The sequence below is a fragment of the Typha latifolia genome, chromosome 6 (assembly GCF_019914945.1).
Source record: "Typha latifolia isolate L0001 chromosome 6, TyphaL0001v2, whole genome shotgun sequence".
In the NCBI taxonomy this organism is placed as follows: Eukaryota; Viridiplantae; Streptophyta; class Magnoliopsida; order Poales; family Typhaceae; genus Typha; species Typha latifolia.
Window position 1 is genome coordinate 2962517 of NC_133091.1, and position 24657 is coordinate 2987173.

General features: G+C 38.2%; 5 protein-coding genes across 14 annotated transcripts in view; 2 read left to right on the forward strand and 3 right to left on the reverse strand.

Moving 5' to 3' along the window:
• Positions 1 to 265: 265 nt before the first annotated feature.
• On the reverse strand, positions 266 to 3034 carry LOC140790885 (acyl carrier protein 1, chloroplastic-like). The gene is made up of 4 exons (XM_073141197.1): positions 2874 to 3034; positions 1227 to 1334; positions 810 to 932; positions 266 to 603 (listed from the first exon to the last, which is right to left on the reverse strand). Exons 1-4 carry the CDS (start codon positions 2931 to 2933, stop codon positions 475 to 477), a joined length of 420 nt encoding a protein of 139 aa, XP_072997298.1. The 5' UTR covers positions 2934 to 3034; the 3' UTR covers positions 266 to 474.
• A 1590-nt stretch (positions 3035 to 4624) lies between these two features.
• On the reverse strand, positions 4625 to 8133 carry LOC140790641 (protein RTF1 homolog). 2 transcript variants are annotated; one of them, XM_073140804.1, is made up of 3 exons: positions 7888 to 8109; positions 7248 to 7306; positions 4625 to 7167 (listed from the first exon to the last, which is right to left on the reverse strand). In XM_073140804.1, the coding sequence occupies exon 3, from the start codon at positions 7143 to 7145 to the stop codon at positions 5163 to 5165; it is 1983 nt and encodes a 660-aa protein (XP_072996905.1). In that variant the 5' UTR covers positions 7146 to 7167; positions 7248 to 7306; positions 7888 to 8109; the 3' UTR covers positions 4625 to 5162. The 2 variants fall into 2 exon arrangements, with proteins under 2 accessions (XP_072996905.1, XP_072996904.1); XM_073140803.1 differs by lacking the exon at positions 7248 to 7306 and having other exon boundaries at positions 7888 to 8133.
• Positions 8134 to 9144: 1011 nt separating this feature from the next.
• On the reverse strand, positions 9145 to 14962 carry LOC140790642 (uncharacterized). The gene is made up of 5 exons (XM_073140805.1): positions 14410 to 14962; positions 13084 to 13229; positions 12169 to 12445; positions 10747 to 11019; positions 9145 to 9828 (listed from the first exon to the last, which is right to left on the reverse strand). Exons 1-5 carry the CDS (start codon positions 14716 to 14718, stop codon positions 9349 to 9351), a joined length of 1485 nt encoding a protein of 494 aa, XP_072996906.1. The 5' UTR covers positions 14719 to 14962; the 3' UTR covers positions 9145 to 9348.
• Positions 14963 to 16949: 1987 nt separating this feature from the next.
• On the forward strand, positions 16950 to 20419 carry LOC140790890 (asparagine--tRNA ligase, cytoplasmic 1-like). Its single transcript, XM_073141203.1, has 6 exons — positions 16950 to 17476; positions 17939 to 18532; positions 18777 to 19027; positions 19122 to 19251; positions 19459 to 19517; positions 20015 to 20419. The coding sequence occupies exons 1-6, from the start codon at positions 17006 to 17008 to the stop codon at positions 20196 to 20198; spliced, it is 1689 nt and encodes a 562-aa protein (XP_072997304.1). The 5' UTR covers positions 16950 to 17005; the 3' UTR covers positions 20199 to 20419.
• Positions 20420 to 21537: 1118 nt separating this feature from the next.
• LOC140791232 (uncharacterized) overlaps positions 21538 to 24657 on the forward strand; it is a 30975-nt gene continuing 27855 nt past the window's right edge. For 7 of the 9 annotated variants that reach the window (XR_012109541.1, XR_012109542.1, XR_012109543.1 and 4 more), the window contains exons 1-3: positions 21573 to 21826; positions 23144 to 23240; positions 24518 to 24607. Coding sequence is in view for 6 of the 9 variants with exons in the window: in XM_073141666.1 (XP_072997767.1) it covers positions 23159 to 23240; positions 24518 to 24607 (172 nt within the window). In the remaining 3 variants the exon portion in view is untranslated. Of the gene's footprint in view, positions 21827 to 23143; positions 23241 to 24517; positions 24608 to 24657 lie in introns of all 9 variants that reach the window. The other 2 variants (XM_073141667.1, XM_073141670.1) reach the window with 1 other exon arrangement.

Below are 24657 nucleotides of genomic sequence, written 5' to 3' on the forward strand. Positions count from 1 at the left end.
AGCAGAAAAGTCTACTTTGACTCTATCCACTGTTAACCATTATAGAATGTTTGCAAAAGAAAACTGCTTTGGAGTCTGTCCGATTCCAACAGAAGCATTTGACAAGTGATACATCTGTAGAATAGATTATGAAAATATTTAGTAGACACGTCAACAACTAACAAAGAGCATCCTCTTGGGAAAATTATATTGAAGCACTATCTATAAACAAAGGCAATATTACTTACCCGTGCCAACTGAGTTTTATAGCTAAAGAAGCCAATGCTGAAATAAGGTGATCTGATATATTTGAACTTGAAATAATTTAGAGTAGAAACTTTTCCAAATATAGCGGAGTAGATGTAAACAAGATTCTAAATAATACCACAAGTTTTTCTAGCATTAATATCTAGAAACACGCTGAACTCAAACTGCAAAAATTAGATCATCTAAAGGCATGAGCCTTCTAACTTGGATAGAGCATTCTTATTCAACCTAAGCAGATTTATCGCCCACGAGCTTCTCAATAAGATCCGCCGCATCCTGCACAGTTGCAATGTCTTGGGCACTCCCTTCGTCCACAGTGATCTCAAATGCCTCCTCAAGACCCATGACAATCTCAACCTGCACAACAAATCTCAAAAGTTCAGTTTTCACTTCGGAGGGACATAATTGTGCATTTCATTATGAGGCGTATGTTGTCAACCCTAGTAAATTTGAACATCACTAAATATTTGAGGCTTGATCTATTTGTGGGAACACTTATTTGAATGCTCTTGTAGATTTAGAAAAATGTCAGTAGCAGTAGAGTATGCGTTTTGAAGATTTACAGTATCAAGCGAATCTGCCCCAAGTTCAGAAAACTTTGAATTTCCAGTGACGGCAGTTCCTTCAGGGAGTGCTAACTGCTTCTTCACTATTGCGCACACCTTGTCCACAGTCTCTTGATTGGCCTGCTCAGGTATAGAGCCTAAACTGTCACTAATAAATTATCACAAGCAATAATATGAAGCTCGATCATAAACAATGACGGGACTCATTCATCAGATGCTTAAATCAGATATCACTAGTGTGGACTAACAATAGAGATCAATTACGTGTAGCTATATGAGAAAAAAAGAGCTCAAAAAGACGGCTCTGGTAGAGACTACATAGACCACCTGCGGCCGCTTTGCATATAAGTTAGCCAAGATAGTGCAATAGTACAAAAAGTAAAAGCACATCAGATACAGAATAGATATACATACAGCAGAACAATAAATCCGGAACCGTGATGGAGCCGAACGGATAGATGGAAAAGATTTCCCCTGGCTGGAGAAAGAGACAGATCTAAGGCTTGTAATTCCATTAATTGCCTGTAAATCATCAAGAAGTACATTGTTGAGAACAATTGACATTCCATTCATCGACAGGAAAAGAAATGAGTGTTAGACGAATCATCTACAAATTACCATGTTTACAGAGGCCCACTGGCAAAATGGAGCTTTAAACAGTTATACAACAAATAAAATAAGCCTTCCCTCAGATATGTACCAAAAATTAGATATTTCATTATTCCACATGCCTGAAAAACTAAACAGTAGATGCAATAACTATTCCAATGTGCTACAAATGCACAACACCATATTCTTGACACTGTATGTTGAAACAGCATATTTCACCTTACTCGACAAACTGGATGAATCTCATATAGCATTACCATCAAGAACACTGATGGCATTGCAGGAACTATTTACCAGCATTAAGTAAAAATAACTTCACCAATCACAGATGACCTATCATCAAAATTACAGAGAATGTGCTAGTCGCCCATGACCTCGGTTCCGACGAACAAACTAACCCAAATATACAGCAGTCATAGTCCTACCATCATCAAGACCTTGTACATTTGGCATCATTTTGCTCAGTACATCAGTAGTTAGGGTGTGCAGATTTATATGACGACTCTGCAACGAAATAAATTATATAATTCCACATTGTTGTGGGATTACAAACTTATTGACATTGATCAGGGATGTAACAATTTGGCTTCCATATAAGCTGATCAATGAAACTCCCATAAATCACAGCATTCCATGTGTTGATATAAAATAATGTTTAAAACTCTATTTTTTAATTTACAAAATTAAATGCTGATCGTCCTCCTCTTTTACATTTAGCATCCTCTACAATGTTTCCATTTAGGTAACAAAGGCAGCATTATAACAAGATGACACTAGAATGATGTTCTAGAAAGAGAGAAACATGAAGAGAAGATTAATCATGCTCAAGGTCCTCGAAAAGAATACTAGAATGGAAAGAAAAACGACGGTTAAAAGTAGCTTGATTTCGAGGAATCACCATGATACACCTGACGTCCATATTTTATGTAAAGGGATTAGAATCATTGAATCTTATCATAAGGTGATACAAAGATCTTTAATTAGAACTACTTTTGATGTACAGGGAGAAAAATTCATAGATTTTTAAAATGCTTTTTTTAATTTGACTCTCTTGTCATCATTGCTACAAAAATCATTTAATCTGTTATCAAAGAACAATAGGACCAAACTGAATCTCACAAAACAAACTTACTGACGTAAAACCAAAGTATGGATCAAACAAATTGCCAGAAACAGTAGATCAGACTGAATTCATCAAGCTTCTAGCTCAAAACGGCCTGATCTACAACTAAAGTACTCCAGATCACCTCAATCGCAAATAAAACGCCTAACAGAGAGATCCTTAAGCGCGATCCAATCCATTCAAAGCTTCCGTGACATCGAAAAACAGAAACAACAAAACTAAAATTCAAACCAAACTTCTGATCATTTCTACCAATCAATCGCCCTAAATTCTTTCCAAAACCCCCTAGAAACAGAGGAGATCAAGAACGAGAGGTCAGATCGAGATACCTGGACCGGTTTCCTCGCCGGAGCCGAGATCGAGATAGCCGATCCGGTGATCGAAGCCATGGATCGAGATCGAGGGGAGGAGAAAAGGAGAGAGAGAGAGAGAGGGAGATCTCGTAAGGCGGCGAGCACGAAGAGCGTGGGGGTAGAGAAAGAGGAGAGTGGAGGCCATTATTTATAGGCAGTGTTCTTTGGGGGGCTTCGGTAGTATCGAAACCTTAGGAGGAGAGAGAAAGGCCCTTAGGTGCGCCAAATGACCGAAATGCTCTCGTACTTGTTGCGGAGCGTACAATGCGTGTATGGGCATTTTAGTCATTTCGGAAGGACGACGTTGTTTCGCTGCCCGGTTGGTTATGAAAGTTAGGGTGGTGCGGCCCGTGCCGGTGTATCTGCCGTTGACGAAGCCGTCCGCATAGGGATTTTATAAGCGCACGCGATCGTGGGCCGTCCGATAGAACGGCTACTCTTTAATGGGTGGTTGGGAGGAATTCAAAATAAGCTAAACAAGTGGGTTTATGCATATTTTAGTAATGAAAGACGTGTAATAATTTTGAAATTGGAAATATGTATAATTTTAATTTATTCATATTGATCATATTTATACATATTTTCAGAAAAAAAAATAGTAGTATTTGAATGTTATTTATAAATAAAAATAATTAATTCGTAAATAAGAGAGGCTTATGCACTAAATAAATAAGATAAATGTTTCAAATTAGCTCTTTTCCCAGTATTTTCCTCTTCTAATAGCTTTCTTCTTCCTCTCAAACTATATGGAACTTTTAATTCCTCTCAACTTCTCTCCTCTTTCCCACCAAGCCAAATCCCTAAGTGTCATCCACATTCTAACATGGAAGCAATTCAATATTTTTTTGTTCCTGCTGTCCTTGCATACACAAGCTTGATGTTTGCCGAAAGTCGTGGAGATGACGGTGCCTAAAGTTGTGGGAATGATGTTGGTGGTTGCTGAGAGTTAAGTATACAGTGTAATTAAGGATGCAGCCAGTTCGGCAGATATAGTAGTTAAGAAGGCAGATATATTTATGAGCAAGGAGTGTGTGTAGTTTGAATACTTTGTCTGCTACTTATTACAAAGCTCATTAACATTTTCAACAACAGACATTATATGAACACCAATATTTGTCATCCACGAGGGGAGAGAGAGAGAATAAAGCCCATGTTTATTTTGAGTTTTAAAGGGAGTTCTCCGAACAGCTAAATATTTTTTTATCTTTTTTATATCTAATTAAAAAAATTTTAAATTAAAACTAAAAAATTAAAATTAATCAATCGAATTCAGGACTTAATCTCAAACCAAATAAGAACTTTAATCTGGAGCACATGCAAATACACAAAGAAACTAGGACAAAGAGTCTCTGTCAGCTGGTTAAATTTTGCTCTGCTCATGCTAAATGTGCAGATTTGATGTGGTATAACAGATAATGTCAGGTGCATGCAAATACACATAAACATGCTATATGCGCAGATTTAATATGGAAAGCATGCATTATTTTAACAAGACTTAACTCAAAATATTTGATAGAGGTTCAACTATTAATTGGTTGGAATCCACTGGATGTGAAGGAGAAAATTCAGATCAAATGCTGGACTACTTACAGATGAGTATCACACAATAACGCAATATAAAATTCACACAGTTTGTAGACACATACGCTACCAGAAGATGTAATTTACCCAATGTCTTGCTTTTCCTGAGGTTCCATACTTCATTTAATAAAAATGCTACTCAGGAATGACTGCCAAACTGAAAAATTATAAAATATAATGAACATCATGATAGGTGATTACATACAACAAATTGACACCATTCATTTATGTATGAAGATCTTTGGCAGACCGGCCTCATTCCATAACAATGAAAAGAAACATAATTGGGGGTTAAAATGACTATGGTCCAGCTTGGATTTCTCAAACACAAGATAAGATGTCTGACAAAGTTTACATAGTGTAACAAGTTATTTTTAACAAATCAGGGGAACCAACCAATTGATTTACTAGAAGAAACGCCGTCCATGAAAATTGGTTGAACACAATCAGCAGATAAACATGAGACTTACTGCCAATCTCATCATAACGACCTCACATCCCCTATGCCGTGAACCAGTACGCAATACTTGTCATTTATGAGGAAAAGATCATAACTGTAAGTCTCCAACATTCAACAGTGCATCATCACAAATGAGTGGAGATGAATATTATCTTCTTGCCCAATATGGGAGCAACAGCGTACAGCCTAGCTGAAATGGATGACCACATGCATGAAGCAACATTTCAAAGCAGACCCCGCCGTCGCTTGTAGTCACTGACTGTCAATGTCAAGGCATGCCTCCTCCCGTCGTTGTCGGGAACCTTGAAACCAATTGTTGCTTCTATCTTCTGCTTCCTAGCCATGAAACCCAAGTGCACACCCTGAGGGCCCCCAAATTTCTGCAAAGCAGCCAATGATATAGGCAAGTCAAAATTGTGCAGCAAGTTTGATTCTGTCCCCTGATCCACTGGTGCATTTGTGTCAACCAACTTCCCTGCACCAGCAGCTGCTTGTAGAGCTGCAGCAGTGGCTGCCTCACCAGCTGCCACAGCAATCATTGATACAACTCCCTTAGCATCTTCATTAGCCACCATAGCAACCGCAGTATCCCCATTTGCAGCTGCTGAATTGCCATCTCCTCCTGGCTTTGACACATAATAATTTCTTGATCTTGTCCACCTCCTCGAGAAAGGATCATAACCTGCCTCTCCGGCCTTTAAACTCGTATTAACAGGTTTCATCTCAGAAGCATTTTTAAAGTTTTCAGCTCGGTTTCTCCTGTTCATCTCTGCCAATTTCACAGCCTTGTCATTCTTTTGCTTTGGTCGCCTTGACATATCTTCTAACTCCTTCAGCCTTGCCCGGATCTTCTCCACTTCTGCTTCATCCCTCCTACTTTGTGCCATTTCCATCTCCTTCCTTAGTCGATCCTTCTCAGCTGCAACATTTACCGGGCGTAGCGAGGCTGACTTCTTCTCTTGCAACATCTGCTTAACAGTCGCAGCTGAGTACACAAAGGTGTTGATATTTTGTATGGCTTCCTTCTTCTCAACCACTTCCTGACGAGTAGGCATCCGCCCACCCTTCTCCACCTCCAGCAACCATTCCTTAAACTCCTCAATTTGTGGTGGAGAATCAGAGACCATAGCCATCTGCCACCTAGCTGCTGAGGCCTCGTTGTCCCAAAAAACATTTAACCACTTATATGTCGTATAATGCTCCAGCTTGTACTGTCGATCTGGGTCAGTTGCATCAACATTTTTAACCATGCATAGCCTATATTTTGGAAGTCCAGACCTTGTCTTTCCAATTCCAAGACGCACAAAGCACCCAACTATGAGATCTTCAAAGAAAGGCTCCATGAACCACTTCACAAGCTTTGACCTCCGAATTGTTATATCTCTGACATCTTCAAACTTTAGAGGATCTAGTCTAGAAGGTGACAAATCCTCTAATAGATCATCATCCATCTTGTTGTCTCCAGGGAACCTTTCATCATCACTGTCCATTCTTCCTCCACTTTCTTCATTGCTTAGATCACTGGGAGGACTCCCAGCTCTGCGTTTGCTTGGAGAAGTGCCTCGAGTACTAACACCACCACTAATTCCCTCTACTGTTAAAGCCGTCAAGCTACTACGGTAGCCCTCTGGATCTTGTTGTCTCATCCTCTTGGCTCGCAGCTCATTCAAGGCACTTTTGGTAGCAGTCCTATCAATCCGAGCTGATGAGCGACCGCGTTGCGGAAGAGGGGGAGGACTCTCCTTTCGCCCCTTTTCCATCTTAGATGAGGATGCTCTTGCCATTTTCTTCAATTTGTAATCATCAATTCTAGTGCTCCGTTCTGCTAATATCATTTCTCTATCAAGCTCAGACATCTTCTCAAGCTGCTCCTTATCATCTTCGTCTTTGTAAAGATCGCTCCCAATAGAAGGGGCACTGTCGGAGTCATCACCACTATGCCTGTCATCATTATCATCATCTCCACCTCCCCAGCCACTCCTCTTGTCCTTCTCAGGTTGGTCAAGCCTCTTCTTCAGAGGAACTTGTGATCCTGAGGGCTTTCTCTTTGTGTACCTTGGGTTGTCTGAGTCATCGTCCTTAGAATCACTCCCATCAGAGTATGACCCCTGCTGTTGCCATCTTGAATGTGAACGAGATTGGTTCTTTCTCCCAGATGACCCAGTTCTCCCAGCAGCCTGCAACAGCAAGTTCTCCAGGTCTGCCATGATCAAAGATCTCCTAGCGGACCTGCACATGCATGATAACAATTGAGCATACGTGCCAATCTTTATCATGACCTTAATGAAGCAGAAGAAACGAAATTTAACTGGCGTTAATGGAGAAGAGGGCTAGAACCATTAAACCCAACAAACTACTCTCTTAGCTCCTGTAAAACCCCAAAAATACAATGTCAATGAGGCTTGATGAGTCGGAAAATCTTAAAGTAGAATAGAAAATTTGCATTGCTAGGTTGTCCAAAACCTTTATTACTCCCTTTCCCAAAACTCTTGACCTAGATCTTCTCAGCAAAACCGTGACGACGCGGAAAACAGGAGTAATCGAGCCCCAAAGAAAAATTGACGAAGTATAAAATTTGCTATTTTGACATAGAAATCCACCCCCGAGAAACTAAAACACGTTACATCGAGCGCCCAAGATAGAAAACGTGCAAAAGCTGGTCCCTTTGCCCACGACCTCTACACAACCAAGCGAATACTAACAGGACCAATCCATGGCATCTACCTATCTCTCGTAATCCAGACCAGAGATGTATCAATTCCGTCAGCTCACAGATGTGTCTAGGGTTACGCCAAGGATCAGGGTTAAGGAAACGATGTAGGGGGAAGGATTATCGTGTCAAAAAAGAGGGAGAAGGAAAAAAGAGAGAAGTGGGAACGATGAGAAGTAGAAGACATTAGTAAAGCAGAACAAGAGAAGGAAGAGAAAGGGAGACGAGATGAGACTTACTGTCGATCTATGTATCGAGCACAGAAGGGCTACCCCCTAGATGAGGAAAGACGCGAGTAGCACCGCCGTCCCCGCCGGATCTGGAGGTCGCCGATGAGATCGACGGGAAGTGACGATGAAGGATGAGGACGAAGAGCGAGGGTTTGGTGTTTGGGGGGATTTGGGCGCAAACGAATTGAGAAAGCAAAGCCGAAAGGGAAGAGAGACGGCTTAACGGAGTAGCAAGCACAATAGTATAATAAATACATATATTTCTCTTTATAATATATATATATATATATATATATATATATTTAATGAAGAAAATATATATCAACGAGGGGGATGTAGACATACATAAACTCCTTTTAGTAGATTTTGTAAGTAAATACAAAAATTAGTCTTAATCCAAAGCTATGGGATAACAAATTTTTAACGGCTAACAATGTTTGAGGACCCATTAAACTGTTGAACTAGTTAAATACCTAATTCTCTCCATTTAAAAGTATGTTTGATAGGTGATGAAAGTTTCAGTTAACTTACTTTTAGTAAGTAATCATAATTTGTTAGTATTCGATGAGAATTAAAAATATTTATTATAATTAATGATAATATGTAATATATAAAATGTTAGAAGATAGATTTAACATAAATTGAGTGAATTAGGAAATGGAATGTTGTTATGAACTTAGGATCATGGGATCTGCTCAATCATCCAAGCTCATCTAGACCAAAATAAGATATGTAAATAGGTACTAAGTTTATATATAGATTTCTATGTCTTTACATTCTATTTAAGATTGGGAATCGGCTTTTTTAGATTAGTTGGGTATCATATTCACTTTTTTGGGCTTATTGAATCCAGAAATATATTTGATTGCATATTTCTTTTATATAAATATATGTATGTTGTACAGGAGAGTTTGATCGGAAATATTACAATAATTAAATGCTAATAGATTTAGCATTTTTTTGGCTAGATATAGAGATTTAACTCCTATTAATACTTCTAGGAGAAAAAAGAGAGAAAAAATTTCTCCCATAGTCCAAAATCTTTTATTATTTATTTAAAACTTTTAAACTAAGAAAAATATCTACATAAATCCCTTAAATTATATATATATATATCTTACAAGATTAGCAGAATAGGAACTTCTGTTATCCAAAAGAAATAAGATAAAAACAATATCAAAAGAGAAATATTCCCTCAAAAAAATATCAACAGAGAAAGATGCCAATAATAAGCCTCAGCCTATCTAAGTCGTACACAATTGCAGGTAAAAGAAAACTATTCTTGGAAGCATAGAATTATTGAGAAATTAACCAAAGTTTCAAACATGATAAACAGTAAAAGATTTATTATGTATGCTAAATTTTCGGCCACCTGGTTAATAATTGGCCTAATTTTCCATCTGTAGGACATGAAACCAAGATACAGAAACATCTGATTCAAGTGCTAGCACAGTTGCATCTATCAAAGGATTACTCATTCTTCAGCTTAAGACACTTCTTTATGACACCCATCATCTCACTTCCAGGAAACCTTCCAAGGCAACCCCTGGCAGCTGCAATCTCACTAAATTCATAGACTGAATCACCAGCAAAGGCTTTATGCCGATCCTCTTTCATACCAGATAATTCTACTTTGTCGGATAAATCATCACCAGCCTTTACGGAGGGAAGTGGAAAAGCATCTAAGGAAGTTTGAATCACATTATCCTCCCCAACTGCAGTCACAAAATCCTTTAGTTGGCATAACGTGAATGGAACAGGCTCGAAGCTATGATCACCATACTCCACAGGAGTAGAATGATCTCCAGTGACACAGAGATAATATTGATAATTTCCACATTTTTCTGCCTGCCAGAGGAGTCTTATCAGCTGACCAATAGCTCGGTCAACAGCTTCCAGCGCTCGGACTTTCAGTATACTAGCCTTGTCATGACCGGCATCATCTATTGCCTGTATCACATCAACAATAATAAAGAAATTGTTGGAGATACCATTTCTATCTAGCAATCAAGTAGAAACTAAAATTGGTCAATACATGCAGCTCCAAATAAGCTAAAAGCTAACAAGAAGAAGCTGCACGAGTACTATCTAATTCAAGACAACATAAGGATCGTAAAGTTACAAAATAGAATCTTTCATCAACACTTGCACAACATAAACAGAAAGAATCCATACTGTATCTCCTATATTTGTTTACTTCTTGACTGCTGCTCTCTTTCATGCATTAAATTACAGTTCCTCACATGACAGCATTTTCAACCATAACTATGTGATACAATTCCCTAGTCATTCTTTCTCTACAGATCATCCTCTACCCAGTCATAACTTCTAATTTCTTTATTAGGTTCATCCTTTTACAGAAGATTCAAAATCTCAAAATCGTAAATCTTAGCTTCGAGTTTCAGCTTGGACAAACATTGAATTCCACCTTTTTATTAGTTCTGTTAGTTAAGCATTTTCAAATAGAAGCAACAATAACCAACTAATTAACTTCTAAGGAAAATATGAAAGAAAGAAAATAGAGCAAGTTGCTTCATCCTGCAGCCAATTGACTTCTACGTTCAGTTATATATACATTCAGCAGTTTCACTCTGAAACTTGAATAGCATAACTTCCAGGAATTTTATAGGTTACAGTTTCAAACATTCAATTTGATGATAATTTGGCATATTACACAGAAACTACAAGATAGAGAAAACCCTCTGATACAGTGAGGTAACTTTACCTTAAGGTTATAGAATACATAATAGAAACCATATGTTCTCAAAGTAGAAGAAAAATAGAAAAAAGTGCTGAAGGTTATGGAGAAAGAAGAACAATCTGATTTACTTCACACCATAAAAATTAGAAAAAGGAAAGATCTCTCACCTTTATGTGGAGGAACCCAAAGTCATAGCCATCCTCTCTTCCTGGCTTATGTTGATCCTCTCCTGGTACAAATATACTTGGGGATGGCTCTAATGGAGCAGAAAGTGCTCTTGCTATTGCTGTAGCTTTGGAAGTTAGCAGAGTTCGATAATCTCCAGTTGCTCCAGGAGCTTCAAGGATGTCAATACCCAGTGATAGGCCCAATCCAGCAATAATCTTTGTGGGAGCTACCATGCATGGGGACAGTCCATGCTTTTTCTCAAATGGAGGAACCTGGTATACGGCACAATATTTTCTTAAAATGCACCATTGATGAAACTTCCTAGATCAAGAAATACGAATGTTCACTTGTTGTATAATTAATTATGACAAATAACACGGCCCACTTCCAAGTCCAAAACCTGTGTGAAGTATCAAAATGAAATGAGATTACAGGACCAGGTTGGTGTGTTCACATGATGAAGGAAATGCCTAGACTCAAGAGTATACATGACTAGATTTCCTTCCTTTGACCTTCACTTTCTTGCTATTTCTCCAGTATTAAACAGCTCAACTAACTCTGAGAAGCTCCTATTCTAAAGTCATGGTTGCTTTCAATTCACCAAACTGTTGGCTCTAGCTTACATACCTAGATTTCCTTCCTTTGGCCTTCACTTTCTTTCAAGTTACCCATTATTAAGCAGCTCAACTGATTCTGAAAAAGCTCCTTTTCTAAAGTCAGGGTTTCATTCATTTCACCCAACTGCAAGTTCTTGGGTTAGCCTGATATACACTATATTGAAGTCCAAGACTGGCTTAAACAGTAATTCATCCGAACCTATCTGAAGTCAGTTAAAATGCATAATTTAGGACGTAAATGTAGTGCACAGATGTTTCCACTTGCATAGTTGCATACCGGTAGAATGCCAATCTGTGCTGAGCAGCACATGCTGCAGTGTGGGCCATAGCAATCCTCTATGCATATGAGGAAACACAAGGACATATTACTATATTAGAGATCTTAGTAACTTATACCACTGTAATTTTTCCTACTAAATAGCCACTAACATAACCAGCTTAAGCCTGATAAACATAAAAGCAGTTCAGCTCAGGATCTACTCAGCTTATTATAAATAGGTGGATTAGTTCGACTGGAAAATGGCTAACTTAAAGAGAGATTAATACATGACAAGGATGGAGAAGCCTCCCATATGACCTACTTGCCTGATTGCAAGTTAGTAAGCTCAATAGGGCCTGTAAACATGTGTAGATCATGTTCACGTTCCGAAGAGCAAAGAATGAAAGAACAACAAAATTCAAACCCATCAGCCATAGTGCCATACCAATCAATTCTCCTCACTACATGCTATCTGCGGAGAATAAAAGGAAGGGGAGAGAGAGAGAGAGAGAGAGAGAGAGAGTAGTTAGCTTCAACAAACTAACCTCGATCCGGATACCACAACCTCGCAAGAGGACAACATTTGCAATATTTTTCCCTTCTGCTGCGCGCTTTGCATTTAAGGGGTGAGAAACCAGAATTCGCGATATTTCTTTAGAAAGTTCATTGACCACTGCAGCTGTGTTTTTTGCTTCTTCAGAATCATCTAAAGCCTCTGCTTTAAGAAGTAGGCGGTTGTCCTTTAATGGGTCAGTTCCAGAAATATTTCCACTAAGTTTCGGCCCTTTGACAACCACTCCACATCTGTGCTCAGTGGCATACCTAAGAAAACACAATATTATTATCAGCCTTCTATTTGAACATCAAAATTAAACGTCTAACATTGTTCCAGGAAAACTTCACCTCTCATGAAAGGTCAGATTATGAAATATGTAATCTACTAGAAAGAGGAACTCTGATAATTCTAAATAATTAAATTGATTGTATAACTAATATAGTTTGACGGATTATTTTTGTCTAGCTGTGTAACCTAAATGACTAATAGGTCAAGAGAACTCTACAGGAGATAAGAAAGAAAATTTTGAAATCAGAATGGTTACATATGCATCTATTTGACTGCTTACCGCCCCTAAATATCTCACTCAACAATGAAATAAGAATTATATGTCTGGAAATTGAAGAGATATGTGAGGACACCATTCTCGATCAATTAATTACAGTGACAATCATGAAAGTAAACCTGAACTTCACTTACTGATGTTTCGTAACTTTCAGTTGGCTGTAGTCTGTACAGAAATGCCATACCAATCTTATCCCACTAACTGGTGCATTGGACATAATGATATCGTTATACTAAGAACATTTTTTATCATATAGTAAAAACGATGCCACAACAATTGTCTAATTGGATACCATGTGGCTTCTTTTAAGGTTCGTTTCCATCTAGGAAAGAAGTTCACCTGACTCTCACTTCATATTCAGGAAACGAGGGAAGCTTCATTCCATCCAAAGCTGCGCAGAGAATTGGACCTTCTTCCTCAAAATGCCGATCAGCCCTTCTACTGACAACAATTCCAGTGTTCTCATCCAAGGTAGCAAAGTTTGACTGAAATGTGTAATAAAGTAAGTTATCAAGTGAAAGAGCTCATAATTGTTCAACTCAATAGGCCAGTCAAATAATAGCATAAATTTAATGCATATAGTTTTGTCACGGAGAAACCCAAAAGAATGAGTAGCATAATAGCACATCAATAGTGGAATAACATCTTCAGTCCAGAAAATCTATGTTGCTAGCTCTTGCTCATCCTTCTGCTTTTCCATTAATGTGCAAATTAGTTCTCATTGTGTCATAAACAGAAGAGGCCAAATTGGCAAATTGCCAAAGAACTGAGTTGTGATCTTATGGTTGACAGGTTCCACAGCTTGGAATTAGTAAAAATGTATGTATCATGCACATATTTCTTTAATTAACTTTAACATACAAGAACATTATCACTTCATCGAACTTCAGAACTTCAAACTATCATGGAGCAGCAAAAAGAATGTAGTCCCCTTGTGACCTTAAAGCAGATCTGCTATTCTGATACTTTCTGTGGAACCCATACATCTTCTAATTATACAAATCTGAAACGCTCACGGTCTCACACAGTCACACTAGGTTGATTTTATATGTATAGCTGGACTGCATGCCGGCAAGAGACCGACCTATTTTGTCTTGGCTATCAAGACGTCTACCTAAAATAAGAACAGTCGGCACTGAAGAGTTTATTATTGTTGGCATTCTTGGTGGTGGCAGTAGCTGCACCAGTGTCAGCATTGGTATTATTGCTGGATGCATGAGCAAAAGCATAGAGATGCTAAAATTACATCCTTAGCATGCAGAAACAAAAACTATTAATTCAATTTAGGAACAAATCCTCATGTGCATGTACTTAATAAAAATCCAAATTTTACATATCTTTTTACCAGTCAAGTAATAAAGTTACACATAAGCTTCCTTAAGCACTTATTTGGTATCTACTGATACATCTAAACATAGCGCTACAATTTCAAAACCAATGACTGATCTTCTATGAAAGTCTATTCAATCCTCCAAACCTCAAAAGGACATCCGAATCTCTCAAAAGAGAAACTTTGATCATTAACCACACTCGAATCTTCCTTTTATCTTTCTCGCCCACTTAAAAATCTTCAACATCCACCAAAAAATAAATCTTGTTCTCCTAGGCAAACTCTAATGAGCAACAAGAAATCGCAGAACTGCACAAGATTCCTCCTTTCCTCACCTTGAAAGCAATGTCTCCGGGGGACATGGCCAATCCAGCACCCATCGACTCAAACGCCCCTCGTCCCCGGTAGTAGACTCTCGGGTCGTATCCCAGCAAAGAGAGGTGAGCTGTATCGCTTCCGCACGCCAATCCGGCTTCGACGGGATCCATTAGCCCATTAACTCCTGCTGAGGCGATCGCGTCCAAATTGGGCGTCGCCGCTGCTTGGAGAGGCGTCTGGTAGTGTAATCTTGGGAGAGAGACGTCGCCCACCCCATCGATTAACACAAAAGCCAGCCTTCTCTTGGCGTTCTTGGACATCTCCATGCTTTTAGATGCAAAAATATGGCCAAAAATCAGAGAATCGAATACCGAGGGGCGGAGGAACCGAGGAGAAATGGGGGTGGTTCTTGGGATGAAAGGGAAGAGGGGCCTCTCGAAGGCGAGCTCGCGGTAGAAGGCACGGAGGAGGCTAAGGGCGGAGGGATGGTATTTTAATATTTTATCGTTCTACAGGAGGAGTTCTCGTAAATTGGCAGTTAAGTCAATAAAAAGAGCAGCTTTGTATAACACTTTCTATATGACTGCGATTTACTTAAATACTTTAAAAACTATAATAATTTGAAGAAGAAGAAAAACCATAACAAAGGCTCACTTTTTGTAAGTTTTCGTTGAAGAAGATATTAGCTTATAAATAGTAAATATAAACCAGTGTCATGTGACCCCAATATATTTATTTAATTCTCTTAGATTTCTTAATCTTATTTTGTAACCATGAATAATAATAACAACCATCATCCACAATATTTTCATATTTAGCAACCCTCTTACATTTACAATAAAACACACAAAAAGTCATGTGGGGGCATACTTCATCTTAAGCTATCCACTAGGTTCCTCAATAATAACCGGCAATAGTTGTGGTTTCTATAACTCCACACTTATCGCAAAAGCAATCGACCTTAAAGAGGCCTCATGTATATTCCTCGTCATGATATCTCTCTAGGGCTGTCAAGCTCGACGAGCGACTCGGACTCGGCTCATTTGAAGCTCTAGTCCAGCTTGGCTTGGTCAGAGTTGAGCCAATCCTGAGCTGCTAAAATCGACTCGAAATTAATATCGAGTCAAGCCTAAGCTTAAGCTGGCTCGCTCAAGCTTGGCTCGATAGGCTTGATATAAAAGGGTGCCGCCTCATCCTCCGCCGATGCCACCTTGTCCTCTATCGCAGTGTGAACTTCTCCTCCTCCTCCTTCTTCTTCTTCAACCATGCCGTCGTAGTGCCCTACCTCCTCCTCCTCCTCTTTCTTCTTCAACCACGCCGCTGTGATGCCCCACCACCTCCTCCTCCTTTAGCAGCAGTAACCAGTCGCGATGCCCCGCCTCCTCCTCCTCCTTCTTCTCCTCTTTCAGCAGTGGCAAGTAGCCGCGGTGCCTCGCCTTCTCCTCCTTCTTCTTTTTTAGCTCAGTTTGGGCTTGGTTCAACTCGATCTGGCTCGATTTAATGATAGGCCCATTTTAGGCTCGAGATCGATCTGGCCTAACTCGGGCTCGGCTCGAGTTGAGCTGAACCGAGCCTAAGCCCAATTCTAAGACTTGAAATTAATTTGGAGCCAAGCGGCTCGGCTTGTTTACACCCCTATATCTCCCACATGCAAGTAGAGATAGAATCGTTACTCCTTTATCAATATTCTCAAAGATGTCCACCCAACTCCCTAAACAGTGGCCTGATCATAAAATTTTGTTATCTTTTTTGTGCTTTCCTATTTGTAAATCATTTTTACCACTAAGAATTGGCCTCGTAAACTCAAGTGAAAACATGGGTTTTGGCATTGACCTATTTTGACTCACTAATAGCGATGCGCTCTGTAATCGGATTGAGTAATTAATATTTCTTTTTTGAAAAAAAAAAAACAAAACACACAAAAAATATCTTACAAAAGGCAAGAAAGATTCCAATTAAGCAGACCAAATCAATTAGAATAATGGCACGTGTAGGCCACTACGTGTTGGCCCAAAGTTGAGTTTGACCTCGATCTTAAAGGTCATTATTCTATCCTACAGATGTACCCGAGTAGTTGTATATTCACAGATTTTCTTTCTAGTATTGGAGTCAAATAGTTCGTAATTTTTTTTATCGCAAAGCTTATTTGTGGTCTATAGTTAGTTCATGATCTCTTTCTCGTTTTTTTAGTTACATATTGACCTTCTTTACTATCGAAAAACTATAAAATATATATTCCATTATCTTTTTGTTAGATTTTTTTATTAAAAAATAATACGTGAGTGTTACTGTTATGTATAATCGATTTTAGGTATTCAGGAGCCCATTTTACTTTTTTTATTTTAAATAATTAAAAAGAAAAGAAAAGTAAAATTAAGAGTGAAATAGTCTATTCTACCCTGAGCCAAATCGTATCCAATTCCCGAAATGGACTCGTGGGCCCCGCCATATGTCCCAGGATTCCTAAGAAACGTCAGAATATCGCATCCAGTCCAAAGAAGCCGGAAGATTCTCATCCCGCCATCAAACTTCTACGCGGGCGACACGTTTAAAAACCCTAGCACGACGTCGTCTGCCGGCACCGAATCCAAGACCAAAGCCACTCCCATTTGCATGGCTGGCGGCAACGACGACGCCGCCCCCTCCCCACCTACCAAGGAGATGGCGGCTGTGGCGCTCGAGCCGTCACTCCGTCGCACCCTCATCAGCTCGATCCTCGGCGGCGCCGGCGAGGAGCTCGCCGGACGGAGAGTGGTGGTCGGAGGATGGGTGAAGACGGGGAGAGAGCAAGGGAAGGGCTCCTTCGCCTTCCTCGAGCTCAACGACGGCTCCTGCCTCGGGAACCTCCAGGTCATCGTCGACGCCACCGTCTCCCCCCTCGCGTGCCTCGTGCCCACCGGCACGTGCGTGCTCGTTGAGGGAGAGCTCAAGAAGCCGCCTGAGGGGACCAAGCAGCGCATCGAGCTCCGCGTGGATTGGGTGCTCGAGGTGGGCGGCGTTGATGCCAAGTATCCGCTGCCCAAGGCTCGGCTCACGCTTGAGAACCTCCGCGAGGTCGTCCACCTCCGGGCCCGCACCAATACGGTATCTAATTCCCGTCCTTTTGCTTATTGTGTTTTAAAGGAGACATTTTGATGCGAAAGTTTTCCACGATTTGTTTACTTGGGAAGAAGAAGAAGATGATGATGATGACAGATTAAGTTGTTTGTGGGAGTTCTCAATTTCTTTCTTCAATTTTAGGGGGACTTTTGCTAATTAAAATCTGGCAAATTTAATCTGCAGAGAGCTTTCTTACTATGTTAACTTTCTCTTTTCACTTCTTATAGGAAAAGGGAAACTTTTTAAGTTCAAATATTGTACGCTCTATGATGTGTAAATTTGTTGCTTCTCTGATTAATTAAAACATGTTTTCTTGTTCCTTTCATGAATTAATAACAGTAGGACCGGATCGTAGGTTATCCTTAATGTTACTAATTGGAATAAATAAGGCTCTGTTTCTTCTCTTTGCTGCTATTTCTTTGCTTATGCAATCTCTAATTTTTGCAGATAGCTGCAGTTGCTCGGATCAGAGATGAGATGGCTTATGCAACACATACATTTTTTAGGAAGAATGGATTTCGCTATGTGCATACACCTCTAATCACAACTAGTGATTGTGAGGGTGCTGGTGAAATGTTTCAAGTTACAACATTGTTTAGCATTGCTGAAAAGCTGGAGAAAGAATTAAAACAAAACCCTCCGCCGTCGGAGGCTGACATAGAGACCGCTAAGCTTCTTGTGAAGGAAAAAGGAGATGCAGTCTCACATTTAAAATCGTCGGAAGTTAGCGAGGATGAGATTAATGCCTCTTTATCTGAATTGACAAAAGCCAAGGATCATCTTTCAAGATTGGAAGAGAGGTTTAAGTTGAAACCTAGGATTCCTCAAAAGGATGATGGGTCCATAAATTATGATTTTGATTTTTTTAAACGTCAAGCTTTTCTAACAGTATCTGGCCAACTTCAGGTTGAGACTTATGCTTGTGCTCTAGGGAATGTGTATACCTATGGACCAACTTTCCGGGCTGAAAACTCTCATACATCGCGACATTTAGCAGAGTTTTGGATGGTTGAACCAGAGATGGCATTTGCTAATTTGGAGGTACTGAACATTCATTTTGTTTTTTTGTTCATATACTCCATGTATTCATAGTGGTGGATTCATTAGCTCCCAAATAGCTACTTGTTTAATTTTTACATGTAATGCTTACTCGTTTTATATACTTGAAGGATACTGAAATGAGAAAATCTTGTCTTTTTGAAGTAGAGAACTAGAGGATTGCAGAATTTCATGAGAGCCATCTTTTCATATACTAAAATTTAACATGTATCTTGTTTCATTGCAGGATGATATGAACTGTGCAGAGAACTACGTAAAGTTCCTCTGTCAATGGTTACTTGACAATTGTCTTGAAGATATGGAATTTATGGTGAACAATTATGACAAGACAGCCTTGGACCGCCTGAAGCTTGTTTCATCCATGCCATTTGAACGCATTTCATATACACAGGCTGTTCAGCTTCTGGAGCATGTCACTGACAAGAAATTTGAGAACAAGGTAGAATGGGGAATTGATTTAGCATCTGAGCATGAAAGGTATGCAAATCGCTAACTTTCACATTGTTCTTGGTTTCTTATAATCATCTGCTGGCTCTCGTACAACTGAGTGATGCTTTCTTCGATCATAAAGGTACTTAACTGAGGTGATATTTAAGAAGCCTGTCATTGTATACAACTATCCCAAAGGAATAAAAGCATTTTACATGAGGCTTAATGATGACCAAAAGACTGTGGCTGCTATGGATGTTCTTGTGCCAAAGGTATGGGTTCTTCTCCTGGCTTATGATAATTGGCCTTTTCCCTTAGTTTATTTTACTAAAAGCACATAGTTGATGCTCAGCAAGTTATATGTCAATATTAATCGTGGTCTAGCCGCAGCCTTCTTTGAATAACATGGCAGAGTACTTGCTTACCAATTTGTGACATTACCTTTACATGAATTTACAATTTAAACTTCTCTTGTGTAGGTTGGTGAACTGATTGGAGGAAGCCAAAGAGAAGAGCGGCTAGATTGTCTTAAAGAAAGGTACATGATTTCTAACTACATCTCTGGGATAAATGTTATTCAATGGAGCATGCTGCATTTGCAGTGGTATAACTGATTGAATTACATGTTTCTCTATTTATCAAATCTCACATTTGATATTCTCATAGGATATATATATATATATTATTATTTTTTTTTAATTTTTTTTTGTGGACATGCAAACATGTTATGTGGAATACCAATATAAAAGAAAATGAAATAAGCACTTTTGCTTTCTTAAATTGATCTGGACTTGAACTTCTCTAAGAACAATGGACACGAAATAGTTCAACTTAGTTATCTGAAAGATAAATTAAATCATACAACTATCAGCAAAAGTGCGGAAGTCACAATTTCCTTAGCTAATGACTGAAAACCTAATGCTTTGAAGTGGTAGCTAGATGCTTACATTTGATGCATGAGCTATTTTTTGAACTATACTTCTTTCTGACAATAGGATAGTTGTGTTGGCTAATCTTTTCTTCTTATCTTTACAGAATTCTTGAGGCAGGATTGTCTCTAGAGCCATATGAATGGTATTTGGATCTTCGTCGCTATGGCACTGTCAAGCACAGCGGATTCGGTCTAGGTTTCGAACGAATGATTCTTTTCGCCACTGGCCTCGACAACATCAGAGATGTCATCCCATTCCCTAGATATCCAGGCAAAGCTGATCTCTGAAAATCTTTGATTTTGTTTTCCATGGGCAATAGAATGGATGTTATTTACTGTATTATTGATAGCACAAAAGGTCTGTGACAATGATATCGAAAAATTTGGAGTAAATTCATCTTGGTGAAAGATGATATACTCTTTGTACATTTAAAATACTTCTAACTTATTTGTACGAGGTGTTGAACTGGACTGTCAAATTATGAATTTGAAGAAAATTTCTTTTCCAAGTAGAGCTTTATTTCCCTGCTGATCTTGGTATTCTATTTGGGATTCTTGATTATCATAGTCTGCCCATTAAATTATAAGATTTAAATTGATTCTCGTAGATATGGATATATATTAGTAAGTACAATGAAATTCGATGATTTGAGGTCAGATTTAGCAAAATTTATTTCCCACTAAAGTTGACTTTGTAGATCTCAAAACAAACCCTTATTTGGTTAGCATTCTTATTAATTATTATAGACAACTTAACTAAATGAAATTCTACTTCCTTTCAAGCGAGATTAGAGAGTTTTTTTTTAATTTTTTTTAACCATAGTAGGCATTCTAAGAAATTTTAATAAATACCACTTTTAGATTCTCCAGAAGCCGAAGGAAAATGGTTTATATACAAAACAAAGATGCTAAAAGAGTTAGTGCTCAGGTAAAAGCATCAATTGTGTTTTAAGCTTTCAGGCTGTTTAGTCGAAAACTTTTCTAGATGTTGCATTAATAGATATAATATATAATTCAAAAATTATTGTTTGATTTGGCGCACCAAATCTTAAAAAACTAATAAGACTCAGATGTAGTCTTTTGACATCCACTTAGTGACATCCACTTAGTTCAAATGGATGTCAAAAGACTGCATCTATCTAGGGGGTGTAATCGAGCCCAGCTTAATCAAGCTCGACTTTAATTAAGCTTAAATTAATATTAATTTCGAGCCTATATTTGTGATCAAATTTAAATTAAAATAATTTCAATTTGAGCCAATTTTGAGTTTGAGCTGATCAATAAATAATTTCAAGCTTTAATTAAAAAAATATTTATCTCTTAATACATACGTATTTCTAAATATAAAAAAACCAAACTACTGCTACTAGTGTTTTTTTTTTCTTAATTTTAATTTTAATTATATTTATATGAAAGAAGGTTGGTACACAGATTCATAGGTGCATCTACAATGACATGAGCTAGCTAATATGCGCTCAATTCTCCTTTTTGAAAATCGGATCAAAAATATTTTAAAGTTCCAAAAGATGTTTTCAAATTTCAAATATCAAATTCAAAAGAAAGCAGTACAAGAGTTAAACAAAGGCAACCAAGAAGTCCAATATATTACCAATTTACCATCAACGGCGAAAGCTGATTCGTTTATTTCCGTATCCAATCCCACCAAAAAGAACGAAAGAAACAGAGAAATAGAAAAATAAAGGCTTCTCCCACCTCCGCGACCCAACCCCCGGGCTCGATCGACCGCGGAGAAATCGGCGTTTTGGGAGCGCGATCAAAAGCGACTCCGACGCATGTGACGCGTGGGAGACGAAAGAACCAGCGGTGGGAGATACAAAAAGGAAGAGCCACGAATACCACGAGCGATCCACCGCCGGTTCTTGATTCCGAGGCTTCTTGGTCGTGAAAGATTCGCGGTGAGTCCACGAGTTTTTTGACCTAGATTTTAGATTCTGGAGAGAGTGAAAGATTTAGATGAGAGAGAGAGAGAGAGAGAGAGAGAGAGAGAGAGAGAGAGAGAGAGAGAGAGAGACGAAAGGAGAGGAATTTTTGAGTTTTCGGGTTGATCACTGAGGAGGAAGAAGATTTACGTAAGTAATTGAATTGTGGGCTGGGAATTTGTGACGTGAGGGAAACGAAGCAATTGCAAGGTATAATGTGGGTGTAAATTTGGTTTTCCTTTTGTAGATTTATCCCTTATTCATGCATGCGGAAGCATGTGACTGATTTGTTACTATGATCTCCCAAGAATGACAGAGACGAGAAAGTTTTGAACTGTGGGATTGATCGTTAAGATCTGTGTCAATAGTTGAAGTGGGGACTGGGAATTAGTTAACTGAGAATGACAAGCTATTCAAGCCGTAATGTACATATAGGAAATGACACAAATTGAATTATTCTGTTCTGAAAGTTTCAATTGGTGTAGTGTTTCGGATGCGAACAATTGTTTCTGATGTAGATATAACCTCGGTCATGCGCGAAGATATGTGAACGTTTTGTTATTATGGCCATCCAAGAATTTCAAGAGGATCTTGCAAGCGAGAGGGGAGGGATTTTCAGATGGCAGAGTTGATCTCTTAGAAGTAGAAGATTTCTTAGAAATAATTGATTCTGTAATGTATAGAGTTATTCTTCAAATAGATCCAGAAATTGAGATTAATTATGTTCATTAGGAATAATGTGGGATCGTTGCCTTGCTACTTGTATCTTGTTTAATCATTATGTATTCATTAAGTCAAAGAGATAATTTTATTGGTAGCTGTAAGTTCAATACTTTATGGTTTACATTCATAAAGTGAGTGTAGTTAAGATCAGGAGATAGAGGAGTGTCATTACTGAGAAACAAATACAGCATCATGATGCCTCTACTAATGCCTGAGGATGTTTTTCTCAATGTTGTTGTTGTTGTCGTTATTATCGTCTTCTAAGCATGTTCAAATGCTCAACCTTTCCCATAAGTTTGCCAGCTACAAATTAATCTTGATTCAATTTTTAAAATTCGGATTGCTTGACAATCACTTAAGTTGAAAAGATATTCATCAGCGAGTCCTTTCACTGGAGCTGGATATTTCAGTGTTGGGTTTTTATTTTTACTGCAGAGAGAAACTTCAAAGTATGATATATTCTATTATGTATTTGAGTGTTTTCATACATTCACTTAGATTTGTCTCTTGTGGCACATTTTTTGGTACTTTGCTGTAATATCTACCAATTAGATTTACTATGTGATTCAGGTTGCTTTTGTCTAAATGGTATGCATGCTTGGGCAAAGGAGAATGGCAGCCATGGTGAGGCTACTTATGGTCGAAAATGTTCCGGATATTACACCAGGTATTCTTTGTTGTAACATATGATTTTGTGTTCTTATGATCAGAAAGATACACTAACACTCTTCATTTGCTGAGTTGGTTTAAACAATCCCAAATTTTATCTTCACATATAGTTGTTGAGATATAGATAGCAAAACAACTTGAGAAAATAATATCTAAGTGGCTAACTAACATGAAATTTTTTTATCTCGCAATCCTGTATTTCTGTTATTTTCAGCAAAAAGTTTGCCTTTTTCTATTTTGGCAAGTTGAGAAGACCAACATATAGGAGAAAGATGGAATATATTCTATAAAGTGAAGAGTGGATCAAGAATCACCGGAGAAAATTATTGGAGTCACAAAGAAATCTATAGTGCATCTAATATAGAGATACTGATTAGTAAATTTTTTTTCCATTCTTGACGACCTGTAGACCTCCATATTGTTTCTGTGTTCTCTCAATTCTATATATCATGTCTTTGCATATCCCAAACTAGTATTAGTACATGGTTCCATAGTTGCTCTTTTCCTACATGTGTGAACCATACATAACCAGATCTAATCTTTCCTGAATTTGAAGTCTTATCTTAATGCTAGCTTTAAAAGAAAGATATGCTGAGTTCCTCTGGAGTAGGAGAGCTGAAATGTTAAAGGTGTTCTTCCGCATTTGGAAAATAGTTTGTAAAATAGAACTTCCAACTCCCCAATCTTTTAGTTTCTTTAGCGATGATGTGAAAATGGAAACTTAAGCCTTACAACTAACAGGAAATAGATGAAAGAGAAGAAAAGAAACCTGATAATTTTCTTGTTTATTGGAACTAAAAAATTGATCAATATTTATACCTCTGACAATTGCTTGCTCCTATCTACTATAAGCAAGATTGCGGTGCTAATTTTTGTTTTTTTTAGCCCCATCACAAGTATCTTGGATCATTTTTCCCATAACCTTACATATAATTATTTCTTGAAGGTTGACTCCGTTATCACCTATATCTATTCTTTGTATCAGTTATGTATTCTTCCTGTAACTTCTATAATCATATGTTTATTTCTCACTTTCTTCAAACAAGGACAATAAAGATAATTATCTAATATATTGAACAAAGTCATATTACCTTCCTGTGTTTGCTCTTCTTGTTGAGATGTGATTATTCATTTAGTTGGCCATGCTTCATTGTGGAAGAAAGTGTAACAGTACAACTATTTATAACTATTAACTAGAAAGGTGCATCTTTCATTCTAGTACAATTGATGACATCATAGCATCTTTTAATTCCTATTTTTCTCTATGAATGTCAGCAGAAGAGGTGACTCATGAGAAGATTGCTGCTCAAATCATCCACAAGGAATTCCTTGATGCAGATGAGGCAAATTTACTTGAAGAAGAAGGTAAATCAAGAATTCGAGTTAGTTATTCTAACAGTTCATATTAGCTTTGG

Bases quoted from the DNA above. Each gene is read 5' to 3' on its own strand.
- LOC140790885 (XM_073141197.1), bottom strand. From the start codon at position 2,933: ATGGCTTCGATCACCGGATCGGCTATCTCGATCTCGGCTCCGGCGAGG. The intron at 1,335-2,873 runs GTATCTCGATCT...GATGATTTACAG, and splicing joins CGGCGAGGAAACCGGTCCAG to GCAATTAATGGAATTACAAG. The intron at 933-1,226 runs GTATGTATATCT...ATACCTGAGCAG, and splicing joins TCCGGATTTATTGTTCTGCT to GCCAATCAAGAGACTGTGGA.
- LOC140790641 (XM_073140803.1), bottom strand. From the start codon at position 7,145: ATGGCAGACCTGGAGAACTTGCTGTTGCAGGCTGCTGGGAGAACTGGG.
- LOC140790642 (XM_073140805.1), bottom strand. From the start codon at position 14,718: ATGGAGATGTCCAAGAACGCCAAGAGAAGGCTGGCTTTTGTGTTAATC. The intron at 13,230-14,409 runs GTGAGGAAAGGA...TACACATTTCAG, and splicing joins CCGGAGACATTGCTTTCAAG to TCAAACTTTGCTACCTTGGA. The intron at 12,446-13,083 runs GTGAACTTCTTT...GTGTTTTCTTAG, and splicing joins GAATATGAAGTGAGAGTCAG to GTATGCCACTGAGCACAGAT.
- LOC140790890 (XM_073141203.1), top strand. From the start codon at position 17,006: ATGGCTGGCGGCAACGACGACGCCGCCCCCTCCCCACCTACCAAGGAG. The intron at 17,477-17,938 runs GTATCTAATTCC...TAATTTTTGCAG, and splicing joins TCCGGGCCCGCACCAATACG to ATAGCTGCAGTTGCTCGGAT. The intron at 19,252-19,458 runs GTATGGGTTCTT...TCTCTTGTGTAG, and splicing joins TGGATGTTCTTGTGCCAAAG to GTTGGTGAACTGATTGGAGG.